This window comes from Salmo trutta, chromosome 22, assembly GCF_901001165.1.
Source record: "Salmo trutta chromosome 22, fSalTru1.1, whole genome shotgun sequence".
NCBI classification, from domain to species: domain Eukaryota; kingdom Metazoa; phylum Chordata; class Actinopteri; order Salmoniformes; family Salmonidae; genus Salmo; species Salmo trutta.
The window spans coordinates 28,322,799-28,340,773 of NC_042978.1; the positions used below are offsets into that span (position 1 = coordinate 28,322,799).

The following is a 17,975-nucleotide window of genomic DNA, read 5'->3' on the forward strand; positions in this document are numbered from 1 at the left end:
CTAATTTAATTTAAAATACCATCAGCACCACAGGCCTTTTTGGGTTGTAGTGTATAGTTTTCTCCCCCACTTATCTGTCTCCCCTCATCACCATTTCTCTCTTGCCCCATCACTCTCCCCATCTATTTCACCCCACTCTAGCCTTTCTCTCTCTCTCTCTCTCTCTCTCTCTCTCTCTCTCTCTCTCCTCTCCCCCCCACTCTAGCCCCCCATCTCTTTCACCCCACTCTAGCCTTTCTCTCTCTCTCTCTCTCTCTCTCTCTCTCTCTCTCTCTCTCCCCCCCACTCTAGCCCCCCCATCTCTTTCACCCCACTCTAGCTATTCTCTCTCTCCTTCTCTCCCCCCCACTATAGCCTCTCTCTCCCCCCCATTCTAGCCTCTCCACCCCCCCCCCCCATCTCTTTCACCCCATTCTAGCCTCTCTCTCTCTTTCACCCCACCCTAGTCTCTCCCCCCCACCGCACTCTAGTCCAGTCCAGTCCAGTCTCTCCCCCCACTCGACTCTAGTCCAGTCTCTCCCCCCCACTCCACTCTAATCCAGTCTCTCCCCCCCCACCCCACTCTAATCCAGTCTCTCCCCCCCCACCCCACTCTAATCCAGTCTCTCCCCCCCACCCCACTCTAATCCAGTCTCTCCCCCCACCCCACTCTAATCCAGTCTCCCCTCCCCCACCCCACTCTAGTCCAGTCTCCCCTCCCCCACTCTAGTCCAGTCTCCTCCCCCCCCACTCTAGTCCAGTCTCCTCCCCCCCACTCTAGTCCAGTCTCTCCCCCCCCACTCTAGTCCAGTCTCTCCCCCCCACTCTAGTCCAGTCTCTCCCCCCAACCCCACTCTAGTCCAGTCCCCCCCCCACATCTTTCACCCCATTCTAGCCTCTCTCTCTCTTTCACCCCACCCTAGTCTCTCCCCCCCACCGCACTCTAGTCTCTCCATCCCTCCCCACCCGACTCTAGTCCAGTCTCTCCCCCCCACCCGACTCTAGTCCAGTCTCTCCCCCCCACCCGACTCTAGTCCAGTCTCTCCCCCCCCACCCGACTCTAGTCCAGTCTCTCCCCCCCACCCGATTCTAGTCCAGTCTCTCCCCCCCACCCGATTCTAGTCCAGTCTCTCCCCCCCACCCCACTCTAGTCCAGTCTCTCCCCCCCACTCCACTCTAATCCAGTCTCTCCCCCCCACTCCACTCTAATCCAGTCTCTCCCCCCCACTCCACTCTAATCCAGTCTCTCCCCCCCACCCCACTCTAATCCAGTCTCTCCCCCCCACCCCACTCTAGTCCAGTCTCCCCTCCCCCACTCTAGTCCAGTCTCTCCCCCCCACTCCACTCTAGTCCAGTCTCTACCCCCCACTCCACTCTAATCCAGTCTCTCCCCCCCCCCCCCCCACTCTAATCCAGTCTCCCCCCCCCCCCACTCTAATCCAGTCTCCCCCCCACTCTAATCCAGTCTCCCCCCCCACCCCACTCTAGTCCAGTCCCCCCCCCCCACTCTAGTCCAGTCCCCCCCCCCCACTCTAGTCCCACTCTCTACCTAATTGACTACTGCATTTTGGAATATTTCAGAGATCCTTCTTCTATAACCGGTCTTATCATTTCAGTCTTCAAAAAGCATTGTTGGCTTAGAAGGGCTGAGAACAGAATAGACAGGCCGAGTCTGATGAACAAACTTGGGAAGCGTTCAGGTCAGAGGAATCTACTGGAAGAATTACAAGAGACTCAAGGCTTCACAGTGGGATGTCCTAATACTTCTACACCACAGTGGTAGCAGAGGATAAGAAGTGAGGAGGATGAGGAGGATAGAGAAATGAAAAATGATACAAGCTCCCTGGGACACATTTCCCTCCACATTCCTTGTCAGATCCAGGACGTGATAGTACTGTTTTCCATGGGGGAATTTCCTCTTCCTGTAAGATATGAGAGCCAGCCCTCTACCCCCTCTGCTCTGCCCCAACTCTGTTCTATTTCTGACCACTACTGCCTCCCTCTACACTGACCAATAGTTACAGGATGGGCCTTTGCAATCTGCATGGGAGGACAAGATATCCTGAGATAGGAGCAGAAGGGCAGCCAAGCTGTCTGGGCCCTCAAACACAGACACACGTGGTAGGAAAGAGACACGGCAATCATCGACTCCAACACTAAGGACTCACGAGACTGTCCTCTGTAGCTGAAAGTCTGGTTAAGTTGCATACTAATCATGCCATCATTATTAGCGAGCTCTGGGTTAGTGAGCCACCTAAAGCTGGCCCTGGCCCAGCTCTAGAAGTTATCGGGGATGAGATGTGGAGCAGGGTTAGAGGTTGGAGCCTAAAACCAGGCCTGTAGGTACAACAGGATGACACCATCCAGAGACCCTCTCTTACTGCAAACTAGTGGTCAATCCAGTGCTCAAGATTATCTTGGTTTCTTCTCCTCATATTCCGCTCTGCTTAAATAAAACACTCCATACTCAAAACATCCTCGCTAGCACTGCATGGTCAGTATATACTGTAGTACACAACTCATCCAAGAATATTAAGACACCCTTAGGAAAGAGGCCCTGCTGGGTGTGTGATATAGAGCTGAACAATATTTTGACAGGCTCATAAGTAAAGCAAAGCTGTCACTATAGGAAACCCAGAGGATGGGTGTGGCCAAAGAAAACAACAGTGGGTAACCTACACAGGCCACACCCATGTCTCTTTATTTCCCCCCTGCTAGTCCTCTCGCCACACTCTCCTATAGAGAGAAATAGTAATGGAGTCTTTTTGTAGGCACTAACTCCGCCATGGTTCGTTAGACTAAGCCTATGGGAGTTTTTGTAGGTTTTTTGGATAAACGGCGAAAATTAGGTCTGTGGTAAACACAGACTTAGGAGATCTTATACATTTTGTTCTATGAGAATCTTCATCAGCTAACGTCACTTTTTGTGAATTTTTAAGCATTTTTTAGCTGCTTTTGCAACAGCTAAATGGGGATCCTAATAAAATACCTAACTACCAAAAAAAGCACATAAAGGCTTCATAATTCATAAAGGTCATGTTAACTGACTTACAGAACAAAATGTATATGATCTAATAAGCCTGAGTTGACCTTATTTTCGGCATTTATCCCAGAACCCTATTTTTCCCCCATAGGAATGGCTGAACGAACCAGAGGTACAACCTTTCCCGGTTTTAGGACTACAGGCTGGCGAACTCTATCCCTGTTCATTACCATGTCTTTACCATGCAGCTGCCACACAAATAATTGTGTGTTCTCTTTCTTTTAACTCTCTCCTTTCCCAGCCCGTACAGAAATAGGTGTGTTTTCCCTCTTTCGAGTCAGACTTGCTGCGCTTTCTCACGGCAGGGTGCGGTTGGGTCCTTTTTTCTGAGGCTTGTCTCAAGTCTCGGCAGCCCCTGGACCAGACCCAGAACACCGACCCCTGCCTTTACCCGCCTGTCTGCCCATCATAGGATCAGAGTCCAGGGTACCCAGTGGTGGGGGTGCTGCTTTCAGTCTGAAAGGGGGAAACATTCATGTGTCCCGTACAGGATCAAAGAGCACCAACCTGAGTACAAGCCAAGCACATTACACTACACAGTGGTCAGGAGGATACCTGACTTCACACACGCTCTCTCAACATCACCACATTCATACTATACACCAATGCAGAGTTTCAAAGGTCCACATGAACACTGAAAAACAGCACACAAATGCTGAAAACCACCATATAGCCTACTCTCACCGACAAAGACAGAACCTTGAACACAAAGCAAACTTAAATGCAAAACATGTGTAGGCACACAGCCACACACAGTAGACTTTTAGACTTTAGAGAAAATCTGGGCTCTCTCTGGTACAAGCTGGAAAAACACAGTTAAAGTCCAGGCTCGTGTTGAAGGTAAAAACTCAAACCAGGTCATGAAACATCATACTAATTGCACAGCAAAGTCATGGGTCTGTTTGGGAAGCTAAAATCAACGACCACCCATAGGAGCCCTAAACATAGTGATCTATAAAAAATATCCTACAATTTCAAAAGGGAAATATCATACAATAAAATACCAAATTAGACCCCCGCCTACTGTTTAAAGGGATACTTTGGGATTTAGGCAATGAGGTTCTTTATCTACTTCCCAAGAGTCAGATGAACTCAGGATACCATTTGTATGTCTCTGTAGCCAGCATGAAGTTTACAGGTAGTTTTGCAAGCCAATGCTAACTAGCATGCTAGTAGATACCCATAGACTTCCAGTCATTCCGCTAACGCTAGTTAGAATTTGCTCGCAAAACCACCTCTAACTTCTGATTACTGGACACAGAGACATAAAAATGGTGTCCATGAGTTTCTGACTCTGGGGAAGCAGATAAAAGAGCCTCATTACCAAAATCCAGAAGTATCCCTTTAAAGCTTAAAAAACACGGCTCATTACAAAGCCAATCAAAACACAGTCTGGGAGGTAAGATGGCGCCGAAGAGGATGGCTGACGTATTACATACTCCTAACCAACTATTTTGCTATTTTGTTCGTTTTTTTGCGTTGTTTGTAAATTATTTTGTACATAATGTTGCTGCTACAGTCTCTTATGACCGAAAATAACTTCTGGACATCAGAACAGCGATTACTCACCTCGAACTGGAAGAAGCTTTTTCCTTTAATGAGTCCGATGAGAAGGATATACTGCTTTCCCGGGAACAGGCCCAAATCCCCATCATTTGAGTGAAGAAAAGACAGAGGAAAAGGTAGGGCTGCCTTCGGAGAATCCGTAGGCGAGTGAGTAAACTCCCACTGCCATTTTAGTTTTTTTCCCACCTCTAAAAACAGAAACAAATCATTCTAAATAACAAACTGGCTTTATTTACAAATTAGCAACAATGTCTCACCCCATGTTCAAGAATGGCCTTTGTCTCGCTCATTTTACGTTATTTGAAAACAAAATAATCTCCAAAATATTTAAGGGGCATTGCACTAATAATGGCGCTGACTAGGGAACGTTGCACGTTGAAACTTAAGCAATATAACTAATACTGGCATATTTATGATTTCAGTAATAAAATAATGATAAAAATACTCTTTCAAAATGGAGATGTTTATTTAGTTATGGATCCATAAGGAATTACTATGGGAATAAATATCACTGAATTACAGAAATATCTTCCAATCCTCCATATGTAATTATTGGCGGAGAGTCACGTCTTATTTTTCGATATACTGTAGGCCTACCGTAGGCAACATGAGTCTCACTAGTGTTGAGTAATGTGCTGTTAACCTCTTGGCGTTCCCCTAGGATAGGGGGCGCTACAGCGATTTTTGAAAAAAAAATCGTTCCCATTTTAAACGGCCTCCTACTCAAACTCAGAAGCTAGGATATGCATATAATTAATACTTGTGGATAGAAAACACCCTAAAGTTTCTAAAACTGTTTGAATGGTGTCTGTGAGTATAACAGAACTCATATGGCAGTCAAAACCCCGAGACAGATGGAAACAGGAAGTGGAATTCTGAATTGCGAACTCAACTTCATCACGTTGCCTATTAATCACACCGTGAGCTATGGTTCATTGAGCACTTCCTATTGCTTCCACTAGATGTCCCCAGTCTTTACAAAGTGATTTGAGACTCCTACTGTGAAAACTGAATGAATGAGACGCAGTGGAACGTGGTCACACGGAGAGGGCCATCACCATTATGACGCCGGCGCACCTGGTTACCCTCCCCTTTCGAAACGTTTTGAAACACAATGCAATCATCCTCCTTGAATCTTATTGGCTCTCTTGTTGAAAAACGCCCTGAAGATTTATGTTATACAACGTTTGACATGTTTGAACGAACCTAAATGGGAAAAAAAATGCATTTTCTCGAAATGGCTGTCCCGTGGCCGACGGAGCATTTGGATTAGCTTTCAGACGCGCTAACAACAACAAGCTAATGGAACATAAAGGATGAACTTTTTCGAACGAAAATACATTTGTTGTGGACCTGGGATTCCTGGAAGTGCTTTCTGATGAAGACAACCAAAGGTAAGGGATTATTGACAATAGTATACAAGACTAGATGTGATATGCAATTGTTCCAAGATGGCGCAGACCTGTATTTACTAGGTCATTTTCTGAGTATCGCATCCCCTTTTATCGCAGTGTGATTACCCAGTAAAGTTATTTTTAAATCTGGTATTACAGGTGCTTTCAAGAGATATTCATCTATAAATCTTAGAATGACAATATTACATTTTAAAAATGTTTTCGAATAGTAATTTAGTAAATTGTAGCACTGTTTCACTGGATGCATTTGAGGGAAAATAGTTAGTCAACCTCATGCGCCGATGTAAAATGCTGTTTTTATATATAAATATGAACTTTATCGATCAAAAGAATGCATGCATTGTCTAACATGATGTCCTAGGTGTGTCATCTGATGAAGATTGTCAAAGGTTAGTGCTGCATTTAGCTGTTTTTTGGTTATTTGTGATGCATGTGGTTGGTTGGAAAATGGCTATGTGGCTACTTTTACGATATACTCCTCTAACATAATCTAATGTTTTACTTTTACAGTAAAGCCTTTTTGAAACCGGACAACGTGGTTCGATTCAGGAGAGGTGTATCTATAAAACGATATAATTTGAAAAAAAAAATGAAAAAATGTTTTTATTAAATTTTGTTATGCTAATGGTAATAGGATTTTTCGCTGGATGTCCGTCCCCGCACAGGGGTTAAAAGTGGTGTAGGTCTTATTTAAAGATCATATTGAAGTTAGAAGCAATAGGAATTGAAGCAAAAGCCTACAACTATTTTAGCACCGTTTCGCGCTGCTCTGAGATAAGCATGGGGACTGGTCTTGATAAATCAATGAGATTTTTATTTTAATTGAATCTCCATTTGGGTATTGGTTAGACAAGAATTAAAAAGTGAGGGTGCAGAATTGTTATGCTCTTAGTGTAACCTTTTTTTAACTTGGCAAGTCAGATAAAGAACAAATCCTTATTTACAAGGATAGCCTACTCGATCCTCCCGGTCGGGGAATTAAACCCCGGTCTCCCGCGTGCCGTGTCCGCACAACATGGGGATTCTTTAGCTAAATACCCCAGTACCATACTCACGACCATTGTACAGCGCCATATTTTCCGTTCCATCCTAACGGAAACCCAGAGGGTTTAATTAATTAATTCATCCAGTACCAATCAAGATTGGACACACCTACTCATTCTAGGATTTTTCTTTATTTTTACTATTTTCAAAATTGTAGAATATTAGTGAAGACATCACAACTATGAAATAACACATATGGAATCAGTTAAGAACAAATTCTTATTTACAAGGACAGCCTACTACTTCCTCCCCGTCGGGGAATTGAACCCCGGTCTCCCATGTGCCCGCATTCTCTAGTACAGCCATTATTGAAGGTACTTGAGGTCACCGAGAAAGTCTGGACATGGCCTGCTCTCCCTTACGTAAGGAATTAGGCACTTTCCCATGTTTACCACAGTATGTATGCATTAATATAAAAAAAATGTCTGACAAATAAATAACGTGCCATAGAATGCTGCAGCAGCTTGCAAGGTGTGCTGCAGTATGACAACTTTTAAAGGAGGAACCACTGTAGACCACACTATCTACCAAGGGAGTTCCCATCTAACCTCAGCAAAAAAAGAAACGGCCCATTTTCAGGACTGTCTTTCAAAGATAATTTGTAAAAATCCAAATAACTTCACAGATCTTCATTGTAAAGGATTTAAACACGGTTTCCCATGCTTGTTCAATGAACCATAAACAATTAATGAACATGCACCTGTGGAATGGTCATTAAGACAGTTATGAAAACTTAGGGCACTGAAGAGGCCTTTCTACTGACTCTGAATAGCACCAAAAGAAAGATGCCCAGGGTCCCTCCTCACCTCTCTTTCATGTCGTCTGAGATTCCCAAAGATTGGAAAGCAGCTGCTGTCACCCCCCTCTTCAAAGGGGGGGGACACTCTTTACCCAAACTGCTACAAACCTATATCTATCCTACCCTACCTTTCTAAGGTCTTCAAAAGCCAAGTTAACAAACAGATTACCGACCATTTCGAATCCCACCGCACCTTCTCCGCTATGCAATCTGGTTTCAGAGCTGGTCATGGGTGCACCTCAGCCACGCTCAAGGTCCTAAATGTGACGACCCTCCCACTCTGTCTGCTGTTTTTCTCTCTTTGCTCTTGTTCCTCATTAGGATGCCAGTGGGCGGAGTTGGAAGGGTCGTCAGCTAGATGGGAAACACCTGGGCTCGGGTGTGTCCCAGGATAAAGACAACTCTTCCACAGTCATTGGGAAGATTCTCTCCACGCAGACACCTTGTTGATTTTGGTTGTGTAGTTTTGTGGCTTTTTGGTTATTTGCTTTGGCACCTTTCAACACCCTGCATTATTACATTCAGGTATGCAAAACACTCACTTACACTACTGATTACACATGCCATTGTTAATTACTTAGTTACTTTATTTAATAAATATATATTTTTGTTACTCCTTGTCTCCACGTTGTCTCCATTTTGTTGCGAACTCTGAGCCGGTTCGTAACACTAAACGATATCGTAACCACCATCGATAAGAAACAATACTGTGCTGCCGTATTCATTGACCTGGCTAAGAATTTCGAATCTGTCAATCACCACATCGGCAGACTCAATAGCCTTGGTTTCTGAAATGATTGCCTCGTCTGGTTCACCAACTACTTCTCCGATAGAGTTCAATGTGTCAAATCGGATGGCCTGTTGTCCAGGCCTCTGGTAGTCTCTATGGGCCAACTCTTTTCTCTGTATACATCAATGATGTCACTCTTGCTGCTGGTGAGTCTCTGATCCACCTCTACGCAGACAACATCATTCTGTATACTTCTGGCCCTTCTTTGGACACTGTGTTAACATCCATCCAGACGAGCTTCAATGCCATATAACTCTCCTTCCGTGGCCTCCAACTGCTCTTAAATACAAGTAAAACTAAATGCATGCTCTTCAACCGATCGCTGCCCGCACCTGCCCGCCCGCCCGTCCAGCATCACTACTCTGGACGGTTCTGACTTAGAATATGTGGACAACTACAAATACCTAGGTGTCTGGTTAGACTGTAAACTCTCCTTCCAGACTCACATCAAACATCTCCAATCTAAAGTTAAATCTAGAATTGAATTCCTATTTCGGAACAAAGCATCCTTCACTCACGCTACCAAACATACCCTCGTAAAACTGACCATTCTACCGATCCTCGGCTTCGGCGATGTCATTTACAAAAAAGCCTCCAATACCCTACTCATTAAACTGGATGCAGAGTATCACAGTGCCATCCGTTTTGTCACCAAAGCCCCATATACAACCCACCACTGCGACCTGTACGCTCTCGTTAGCTGGCCCTCGCTTCATACTCGTCGCCAAACCCACTGGCTACAGGTCATCTACAAGACCCTGCTAGGTAAAGTCCCCCCTTATCTCCGCTCACTGGTCACCATAGCAGCGCCCACCTGTAGCACGCGCTCCAGCAGGTATATCTCTCTGGTCACCCCCAAAGCCAATTCCTCCTTTGGCCGTCTCTCCTTCCAGTTCTCTGTTGCCAACGACTGGAACGAACTACAAAAATCTCTGAAACTGGAAACACTTATCTCCCTCACAAGCTTTAAGCACCAGCTGTCAGATCACTGTACCTGTACATAGCCCATCTATAATTTAGGCCAAACAACTACCTCTTCCCCTACTGTATTTATTTATTTATTTATTTAGCTCCTTTGCACCCCATTATTTCTATTTCTACTTTGCACTTTCTTCCACTACAAATCTACCATTCCAGTGTATTACTTGCTATATTGTATTTACTTTGCCACCATGGTCTTTTTTTTGCCTTTACCTCCCTTATCTCACCTCATTTGCTCACATTGAATATAGACTTATTTTTCTACTGTATTATTGGACTGTATGTTTGTTTTACTCCATGTGTAACTCTGTGTTGTTGTATGTGTCGAACTGTTTTGCTTTATCTTGGCTAGGTCGCAATTGTAAATGAGAACTTGTTCTCAACTTGCCTACCTGGTTAAATAAAGGTGAAATAAAATAAATAAAAATCTGTTAACATGCCTTAGGCATGCTCCAAGGAGGCATGAGGACTGCAGATGTGGCCAGGGCAATAAATTGCAATGCCCGTACTGTGAGACGCCTAAGATAGCGCTACAGGGAGGCAGGACGGACAGCTGATCGTCCTCGTCGTAGCAGACCACGTGTAACAACACCTGCACAGGATCGGTACATCCGAACATCACACCTGCGGGACAGGTACAGGATGGCAACAACAAACTGCCCGAGTTACACCAGGAACACACAATCCCTCCATCAGTGCTCAGACTGTCCGCAATAGGCTGAGAGAGGCTGGACTGAGGGCCTGTAGGCCTGCTGTAAGGCAGGTCCTCACCAGACATCACCGGCATCAAGGTCGCCTATGGGCACAAACCCACCGTCGCTGGACCAGACAGGACTGGCAAAAAGTCCTCTTCACTGACAATTCGCAGTTCTCTCTCACCAGGGGTGATGGTCGGATTCATGTTTATCGTCAAAAGAATGAGCGTTACACCGACGCCTGTACTCTGGAGCGGGATCGATTTGGAGGTGGAGGGTCCGTCATGGTCTGGGGCGGTGTGTCACAGCATCATCGGACTGAGCTTGCTGTCATTGCAGTCAATCTCAACGCTGTGTGTTACAGGGAAGACATCCTGTGGTACCCTTCCTGCAGGCTCATCCTGACATAACCCTTCGGCATGACAATGCCACCAGCCATACTGCTCGTTCTGTGCGTGATTTCCTGCAAGACAGGAATGTCAGTGTTCTGCCATGGCCAGTGAAGAGCCCGGATCTCAATCCCATTGAGCACGCCTGGGACCTGTTGGATCGGAGGGTGAGGGCTAGGGCCATTCCCCCCAGAAATGTCCGGGAACTTGCAAATGCCTTGGTGGAAGAGTGGGGTAACATCTCACAGCAAGAACTGGCAAATCTGGTATAGTCCATGAGGAGGAGATGCATTGCAGTATTTAATGCAGCTGGTGGCCACACCAGATACTGACCCCCCCTTCGTTCAGGGACACATTATTCCATTTCTGTTAGTCACATGTCTGTGGAACTTGTTCAGTTTTTGTCTCAGTTGTTGAATCTTGTTATGTTCATACAAATATTTACACATTAAGTTTGCTGAAAATAAACGCAGTTGACAGTGAGAGGACGTTTCTTTTTTTGCTGAGTTTATATTGTTCGTAGCTGTCCATTTACCACCACAGACCGATGCTGGCACTAACCTGCCTAAATGATTACTGCCCCGTAGCACTCACGTCGGTAGCCATGAAGTGCTTTGAAAGGCTTGGCATGGCTCATATCAACAGAGATTGCGCCAAAACAGATCACGCAATCTCAATCGCACTCCACACTGCCCTTTCCCATCTGGACAAAAGGAACACCTATGTGAGATTGCTGTTCATTGACTACACCTCCCTCTGCACCTGGATCTTGGACTTCCTGACGGGCCGCCCCCAGGTGGTGAGGATAGGCATCAACACATCAACACACATTGATCCTCAACACTGGGGCTCATCAGGTGTGTACTTAGTCCCCTCCTGTACTCCCTGTTCACCCACGACTGCGTGGCCAAACACGACTCCAACACCATCATTAGGTTTGCTGACGACACAACAGTGGTAGACCTGTCCACCGACAACAATGAGCTCAATGTGAACAAGACAAAGGAGCTGATCGTGGACTACAGGAAAAGGAGGGCCGCACAGGCCCCTATTAACATCGACAGGGCTGTAGTGGAGAGGGTCGAGAGTTTCAAGTTCCTTGCTGTCCACATCACCAACGAACTATCATTTTCCAAACACACCAAGACAGTCGTGAAGAGAGCACGACAAAACCTTTTCTCCCTCAGGAAAATGAAATGATTTGGCATGGGTCCCCAGATCCTCAAAAAGTTCTACAGCTGCACCATCGAGAACATCCTGATCAGTTGCATCACCGCCTGGTATGGCAACTGCTCGGCATCTGACCGTAATGCGCTACAGAGGGTAGTACGTAAGGCCCAGTACATCACTGGGGCCAAGCTTCCTGCCATCAAGGACCTATATAATAGGCGATGTCAGAGGAAAGCCCATACAATTGTCAGAGACTCCAGTCACCCATTGCATAGACGGTTTTCTCTGCTACCGCATGGCAAGCGGTACCGGAGCGCCAAGTCTAGGACCGAAAGGCTCCTTAACCGCTTCTACGCCCAAGCCATAAGACTATTGAACAATTAAACAAATGGCCACCGGACTATTTACATTGACACCCCTCCATTTGTTTTGTACACTGCTGCTACTCGCTGTTATTATCTATGCATAGTCACATCACCCCTACCTACATGTACAAATTACCTCAACTAACCTGTACCCCCGCACACTGACTTGGTACTCCCTGTATATAGCCTCGTCATTGTGTTACTTTTTACTTTAGTTTATTTGGTAAATATTTTCTTAACTCTTCTTGAACTGCACTGTTGGTAAGCATTTCACGGTAAGGTCTACACCTGTATTCGACACGTGACAAGTAGAGTTTTGATTTGACAAGAATATATCAACAAATGTGACTCGTTTCGGGAAACTAGACATGTCGCACGTCACTACTTCACAGGAGAAGTATTTGAAAGTAAACATTTATTTTTTTAATCAAAATCTTTTTTTTTTTAAATAAATGCCTTCTGGAACATGAATTTTCATGTGCTTTAATAACAAACTTGTATTCCATCTGTAAATATGAATACAATAGTAAAAGTTATGAGTCTAGTTGGTTTAGCCATGGAAAAATACAGGAACTGTCACGCTAACCACGATTGGCTGAGATAATGTATGGGCTGGACATGCCGGGAGATGAGTTTGGATTGGTCTGCCATGTTGCATACTTCTGTCTATAACGTGAGATGCTCAGTATGTTGATAGTCCTTTCAACCGCACCGTTTTTGAAAGATAACGTTAGCCATTGAGAACTACAAAAACGTTTTACAACTTTTCTCAACAAAATTGATGCCATGAATTTAGCAGGTGCTATCGAGAAATCAATTAGAAGAAGAGTGACTTGACACAATGCTGGACAACCAGATGCATCTACAAACAAAACAGAGTTAAATGGTTCCAGTCTGCAGTGAAGCGTTCAGCCATGTATACGGGTAAGAGTCTAGATACATTTTCAGATATTATAATTTTGACAGAAAGTCATTTTCACTGCAAATTAAAGCGCACTATTAGCTATCTAGCGAATGTTAGCTTGCTGGCTCTCTACCTAATGTTATGTCTATGATCTGTATAGGAATATTATTTGAATCAGAAAAAACATTTGCATTGCTAGTTATAGCCTAATGTTAACCAACTAATATTGAACGTAGTTGGTTAGCTCTTTAGCTACCTGGAGATTCTTACTACAGCTATGACAATGTTTGTATTGGCAGTAGTACGAGTTGGGATTATGCCAGTTCATTGTTTAGTTAGCTAGCTACATGTCTAAATAAAAGACTCCACTTCAGCAGATGATTACATGACCCATCAAGTTAGCCAGGTGTGTCTGAGGGTGATTAGGGCCATCTATTGTATTTCATGAACATCTGTACATGTCTAGACAATAGTGACCCATCCACTTAGCTATGTGGCTGGGGGTGGATATAGCATTTCTTTCACATGACCCATCAATTTAGACAAGTGTATCAGGTAAGCGTAATCTAATAATTTGTAATTATTTTTATTGCTACTATGCAAGTAACCATTTCACTGTACCATTTCCACCTTCTGTATCCTGTGCATGTGACAAATAAATATGATATAGTGTGTGTTTACCAGAGATGGCAATGTGAAGAACAGTGTATTTTTTACCAGGAGTTTTTCCTTATTGTAGGCTACTACTTTTACCACTTTTAGTCTTGAAATCTTTGGTTGTTTACTAAACTACTCATTCTGTTTAGCACATGGCCTCACATGTGAATCCTGAAAGAGATGGGTGGGGCTACGGCTTAAGAGGGTGTGAAAAATGCTGAATGGGTGTAGACGAAGTACAGGTCTCCAGTAGGTGTACCAAAAATATTCATGGGACATTTTCTCAAAAGTGGGGTTACAAGTTAATCAACTTTAAAAGCAGAAATACTTTCCGATTATTCCTCAACTGTAGTGTATGATATACAATTTTCTAGCTCCGAGTCTACTTTTATCCAATGTAAAAAACACAATTTAAAATGTTGCTACATAAGACGAGGCAGTCAGACACAAATCATATCAATGCTGACTGGGAGGGATTTCATAATAAAGCCAATCATACTGTGTAGCCTGGCTGGGCCCCATAACCAGCAAAGCATAACAATTCATACTGTACCTGTATCATATGAACAGGGCTACACAGCCAATCTATACAGACTTGATCCCAAGCCTTCCATCAATAAATCAAAACATGTGCATAAAGTTATTAGCCTAGTGGAACCAGCCTGATGCTGCATTCACCATTCTATTTGTTCTTCATAATTGTTCTTATTTCTCCTATGTTTTTTCTAGTATTACATCGTTACTGATTACTGCATTGTTGGTTTTTGAGTTTGCAAGAAAGGCATTTCACTGTACTTGTGACATTAAAAACTTTAAACTATGTATCCGGTGTAGACAAACACATTACAACTTTAGACAAAAAGATTGTAATTTCACTCCACAGTGAACAAATGTTCTTTGAGAGTGTAAAATGGGCCAGGAGCTCCAGGTGCTTTTACCTTAGTGTGTCTGAGCTACGCTTCAATCTCCTAAACAGCTGTGATAAGAGTCAACTGGCCCATCTGCTCTGAGATAGGGAAGGCAATAATGCTCCTGCTGGCACACATCACACACTCAGCCCCTACAGACACCACAACCCCTGGCTGCGAGATCATCCTATTACTGCTATCTCCACTTGTGTGTGTGTGAGAGAGAGAGAGAGCGAGAGATAGCTGATCCCATCCTTCCCGACTGCTCTCTGCGATAACACATTTGGCTCGGAGTCGCTCTCTGATGAAAGTCTGAATGCTGATGCTAAAAACTGATAGCAAGGATCTAATACAGCCTAACACCCCCAAAGGTCTGCTTCCCAATCCAGGTCAACAAACTGCAGCTTTGTCCCTCACCTCAATCCCCTTTTTGGATGTTAGAAAATATGGCTAGTCTGAAGTAGGCTGCATTCACAAGACTTTCTGTAGAGCCACCAGAAACTCCAAATGATCAACACATTCTGGATTTTCTAATCAGGACACAGTAAGTTGAGTTCATCCACATGGTGAGAGATCTGTGGGAATGTGCAGGTGCTTGTTGTAGCCTAAATGCTCCAGATGAAGACCTCTGTCTGGGGGTCAGTGGGGCCTGCTCTACCCCCTGATGTGCTCACATTAAACGCTACAGTACCCTCCCTGTCTGAGCTGTTCTTACCCAGCAGAACCAGCAGAACCGTTCCATTAGAACTGAACCTCCCACCTTGCTCAAACAGGGCCTGCTCCATTCCAGATCAACCACCCACTGGGTAGGAGCGGGTGCCCATTCAGGCAGACAAGAGTTAGAAAATACTGTAGAGCAGAGCTGGCCAACCGTTTTCATAGCCAATGAAAGTATTTTCCTCCTGCAACCACATGAAGAGGCAGAGGAAGAGTGGAACACATGATGTTAGGACTAATCCCTGCCATGTACAACAGCCTCACCATAAGAGGCCAACACGTGCACACCCAATGGCCAGACTGGAGGCAAGCTCCACTGAACCTCTGTTACTTAATACAAGTCATGTGTTCCCCCATAAAAGTCAGGGGTAGGGGAGGGTGAAAGAGCGAGACAATGACTGAGAAAGACTCAGAGAAAAACAATTAGGAGAGAGCAATAGACAGAGAGTGGGTGAGAGAGAGGGAGAGAGAATGGGTGAAAGAGAGAGAAAGGAGAGATATTCAGTACAACACACAAACCTGTTTATCCCCTGTGGGCCAAGATAAATGAACCTAAACATATATTATTTACCCTTATTTTACCAGGTAAATTGACTGAGAATATATTCTCTTTTACAGGAACATTAGAAACCTTGTTTTACAGTAGATATGATATATTAGAGCCTTGGATAGATAAACACACATCACAGCAGAACTACAGTCAGATTAACCCACAACTCTGACCAAAGGAAATTACATGGGCAGAAAGGCCTGCAAGTCAAGCAAAGTTTTGCTTAAATTATGAGAAAACAAGAACAGTTACAGCAGTATAATGACTGCTGATCAGAGGTGACCTAGGTCAGATAAACTTACAAAACCCATTCTCTAGTCTCTGCCTTTTCTATATCCCCTGTGCCTTCTTGAAATATAATTATAGGCCCAGCCAAACTGCAACTCTTTCAAATCCTAACCCTTACAATATCTTGCTCCATCCGTATTTAAATCCCAGATAGATTCTCAAAATAGTATTTCCAGCGTCCATAAAAGTGAACTATCATATAGTATATGAATCATGCAAAATTGGATTTTTCAACAGTAGTATAATATTTTTTGCTATAAGTGCTCCAGCACAGATGTACTCACTGGGTCTGTGCAAGGCAGCCTGGAGCCAGGGTCGGCTGGGAGTCAGGGATGTGCTGCAGGTTAGTGAGCTCCAGCATGTCCACCTGAACATCAGTGGTGTGTCCTGGAAAAGGCTGCAGCACAGTCAAGATCTTCTCCACCAAGCTGTCCCCATGGTGACCAGCAGCCCCTGAGGACAAGGAAAAACAGAGAGAGATTTAAACCAAAAACAAGGTCCATGTAAACTGCTTAAGGTGAATAGAATATGGAATAAGGAAGTGTGACAATCAAATGCCCTTTCTGTTAGGCAGGGAGGTGCAGCAATGAAATATATCTGACATGCGGAAAGTGTGAATGTTTCACTCAGGGCTGCAGCTTGGCATATTTATGGGCATCAGTAGTTGTACAAGGCTGTGTTATGCACCTGTTAGATCCAGTGTCCTGTCGATGAAGACGATGGATGCTTTATTGGGGGCTGTCTTTCTGCGGTTCTTGGCTTGAGGATGATTGGCAAGTTCCCCAGCGATGAGACGGCTCATTGGACCCAAGGCGAAGCTCTCCTCCCGGGTGCTGGTGGACTCAAACATGGAATTCACCGCAGAGGCTAGAGATTTAATTTCAATCTGCAGCTCCGGTGAAAGAGAGTGCAAGTCAACATCAGTCAAGCTTCCGAACCTCCTCTTCTCTGGGCGCTTTGTATTGATGGTCTCGAGGTCCCGTGGCAGCAGCGGGAACAGGTGCGCGAAGTTGGGCGCGAGAAAGAGTTGTGGTGACACGGGAGCAAAGACCACGGGCGCATGCATGACTTCCGCGGTGTAATTCATATCTCCCATCCATTCGCACAGTTTATCTTCAAACTGCTCGAACACAGGGTTCCCCTCTAATTCAGCAGTGACATTGTTAGCGAGGAGGTGTATGGAGTGGGCTACGGTGGTGAAAACGACACAGTACTGAAAATGACTGAGGCCAACGATGTCTTGTATAATGTCAGCTGTTCTCCCTTTGAGCAAAGTGCTCACCACAAACACTGCCTTTGGTTCGTTTTCACCACCGGCTTCGAAGCTCGAAAACTGTTTTAAATTACGAGCACCAGACTCAAATACACTGGTAGCTCCACCGTTCCAGTGAAGACTCTCAGCACACTTGTCGTCCATGAAAACCACCGCTTTCTTTACCTTTGACAACACTCTGTCCCACATCTGACCGGGGAAACACGTAAAGCCCTCAGTTGGTAACATTGTGGAGATGATACTGTCGTTTAGACCGACCGAAAAGTACAAGATTTCTATAAAATTGTCAGGCAAACGCCATTCCAAAACAACAACACCAACACATGTGTCTCTTAATGGTGACGTGGCATACCACGTCGCGACAGATATACGTAACCAGACACATGCTGCACCGGTTTCATTTGGGAATGTTCTGAATTTTCTGTTTATTAAAAACAGAAAT

At 44.7% G+C, this 17,975-nt stretch overlaps 1 protein-coding gene across 1 annotated transcript in view; it reads right to left on the reverse strand.

Moving 5' to 3' along the window:
- LOC115158523 (sec1 family domain-containing protein 2) overlaps positions 1 to 17,875 on the reverse strand; it is a 176,895-nt gene extending 159,020 nt beyond the window's left edge. Inside the window, exons 1-2 of the mRNA XM_029707585.1 lie at positions 16,948 to 17,875; positions 16,545 to 16,713 (exon numbers count right to left, since the gene is read on the reverse strand). Coding sequence (XP_029563445.1) covers positions 16,545 to 16,713; positions 16,948 to 17,761 — 983 coding nt within the window. The 5' untranslated portion in view covers positions 17,762 to 17,875. The remainder of the gene's footprint in view (positions 1 to 16,544; positions 16,714 to 16,947) is intronic.
- Between the last annotated feature and the right edge of the window lie 100 nt (positions 17,876 to 17,975).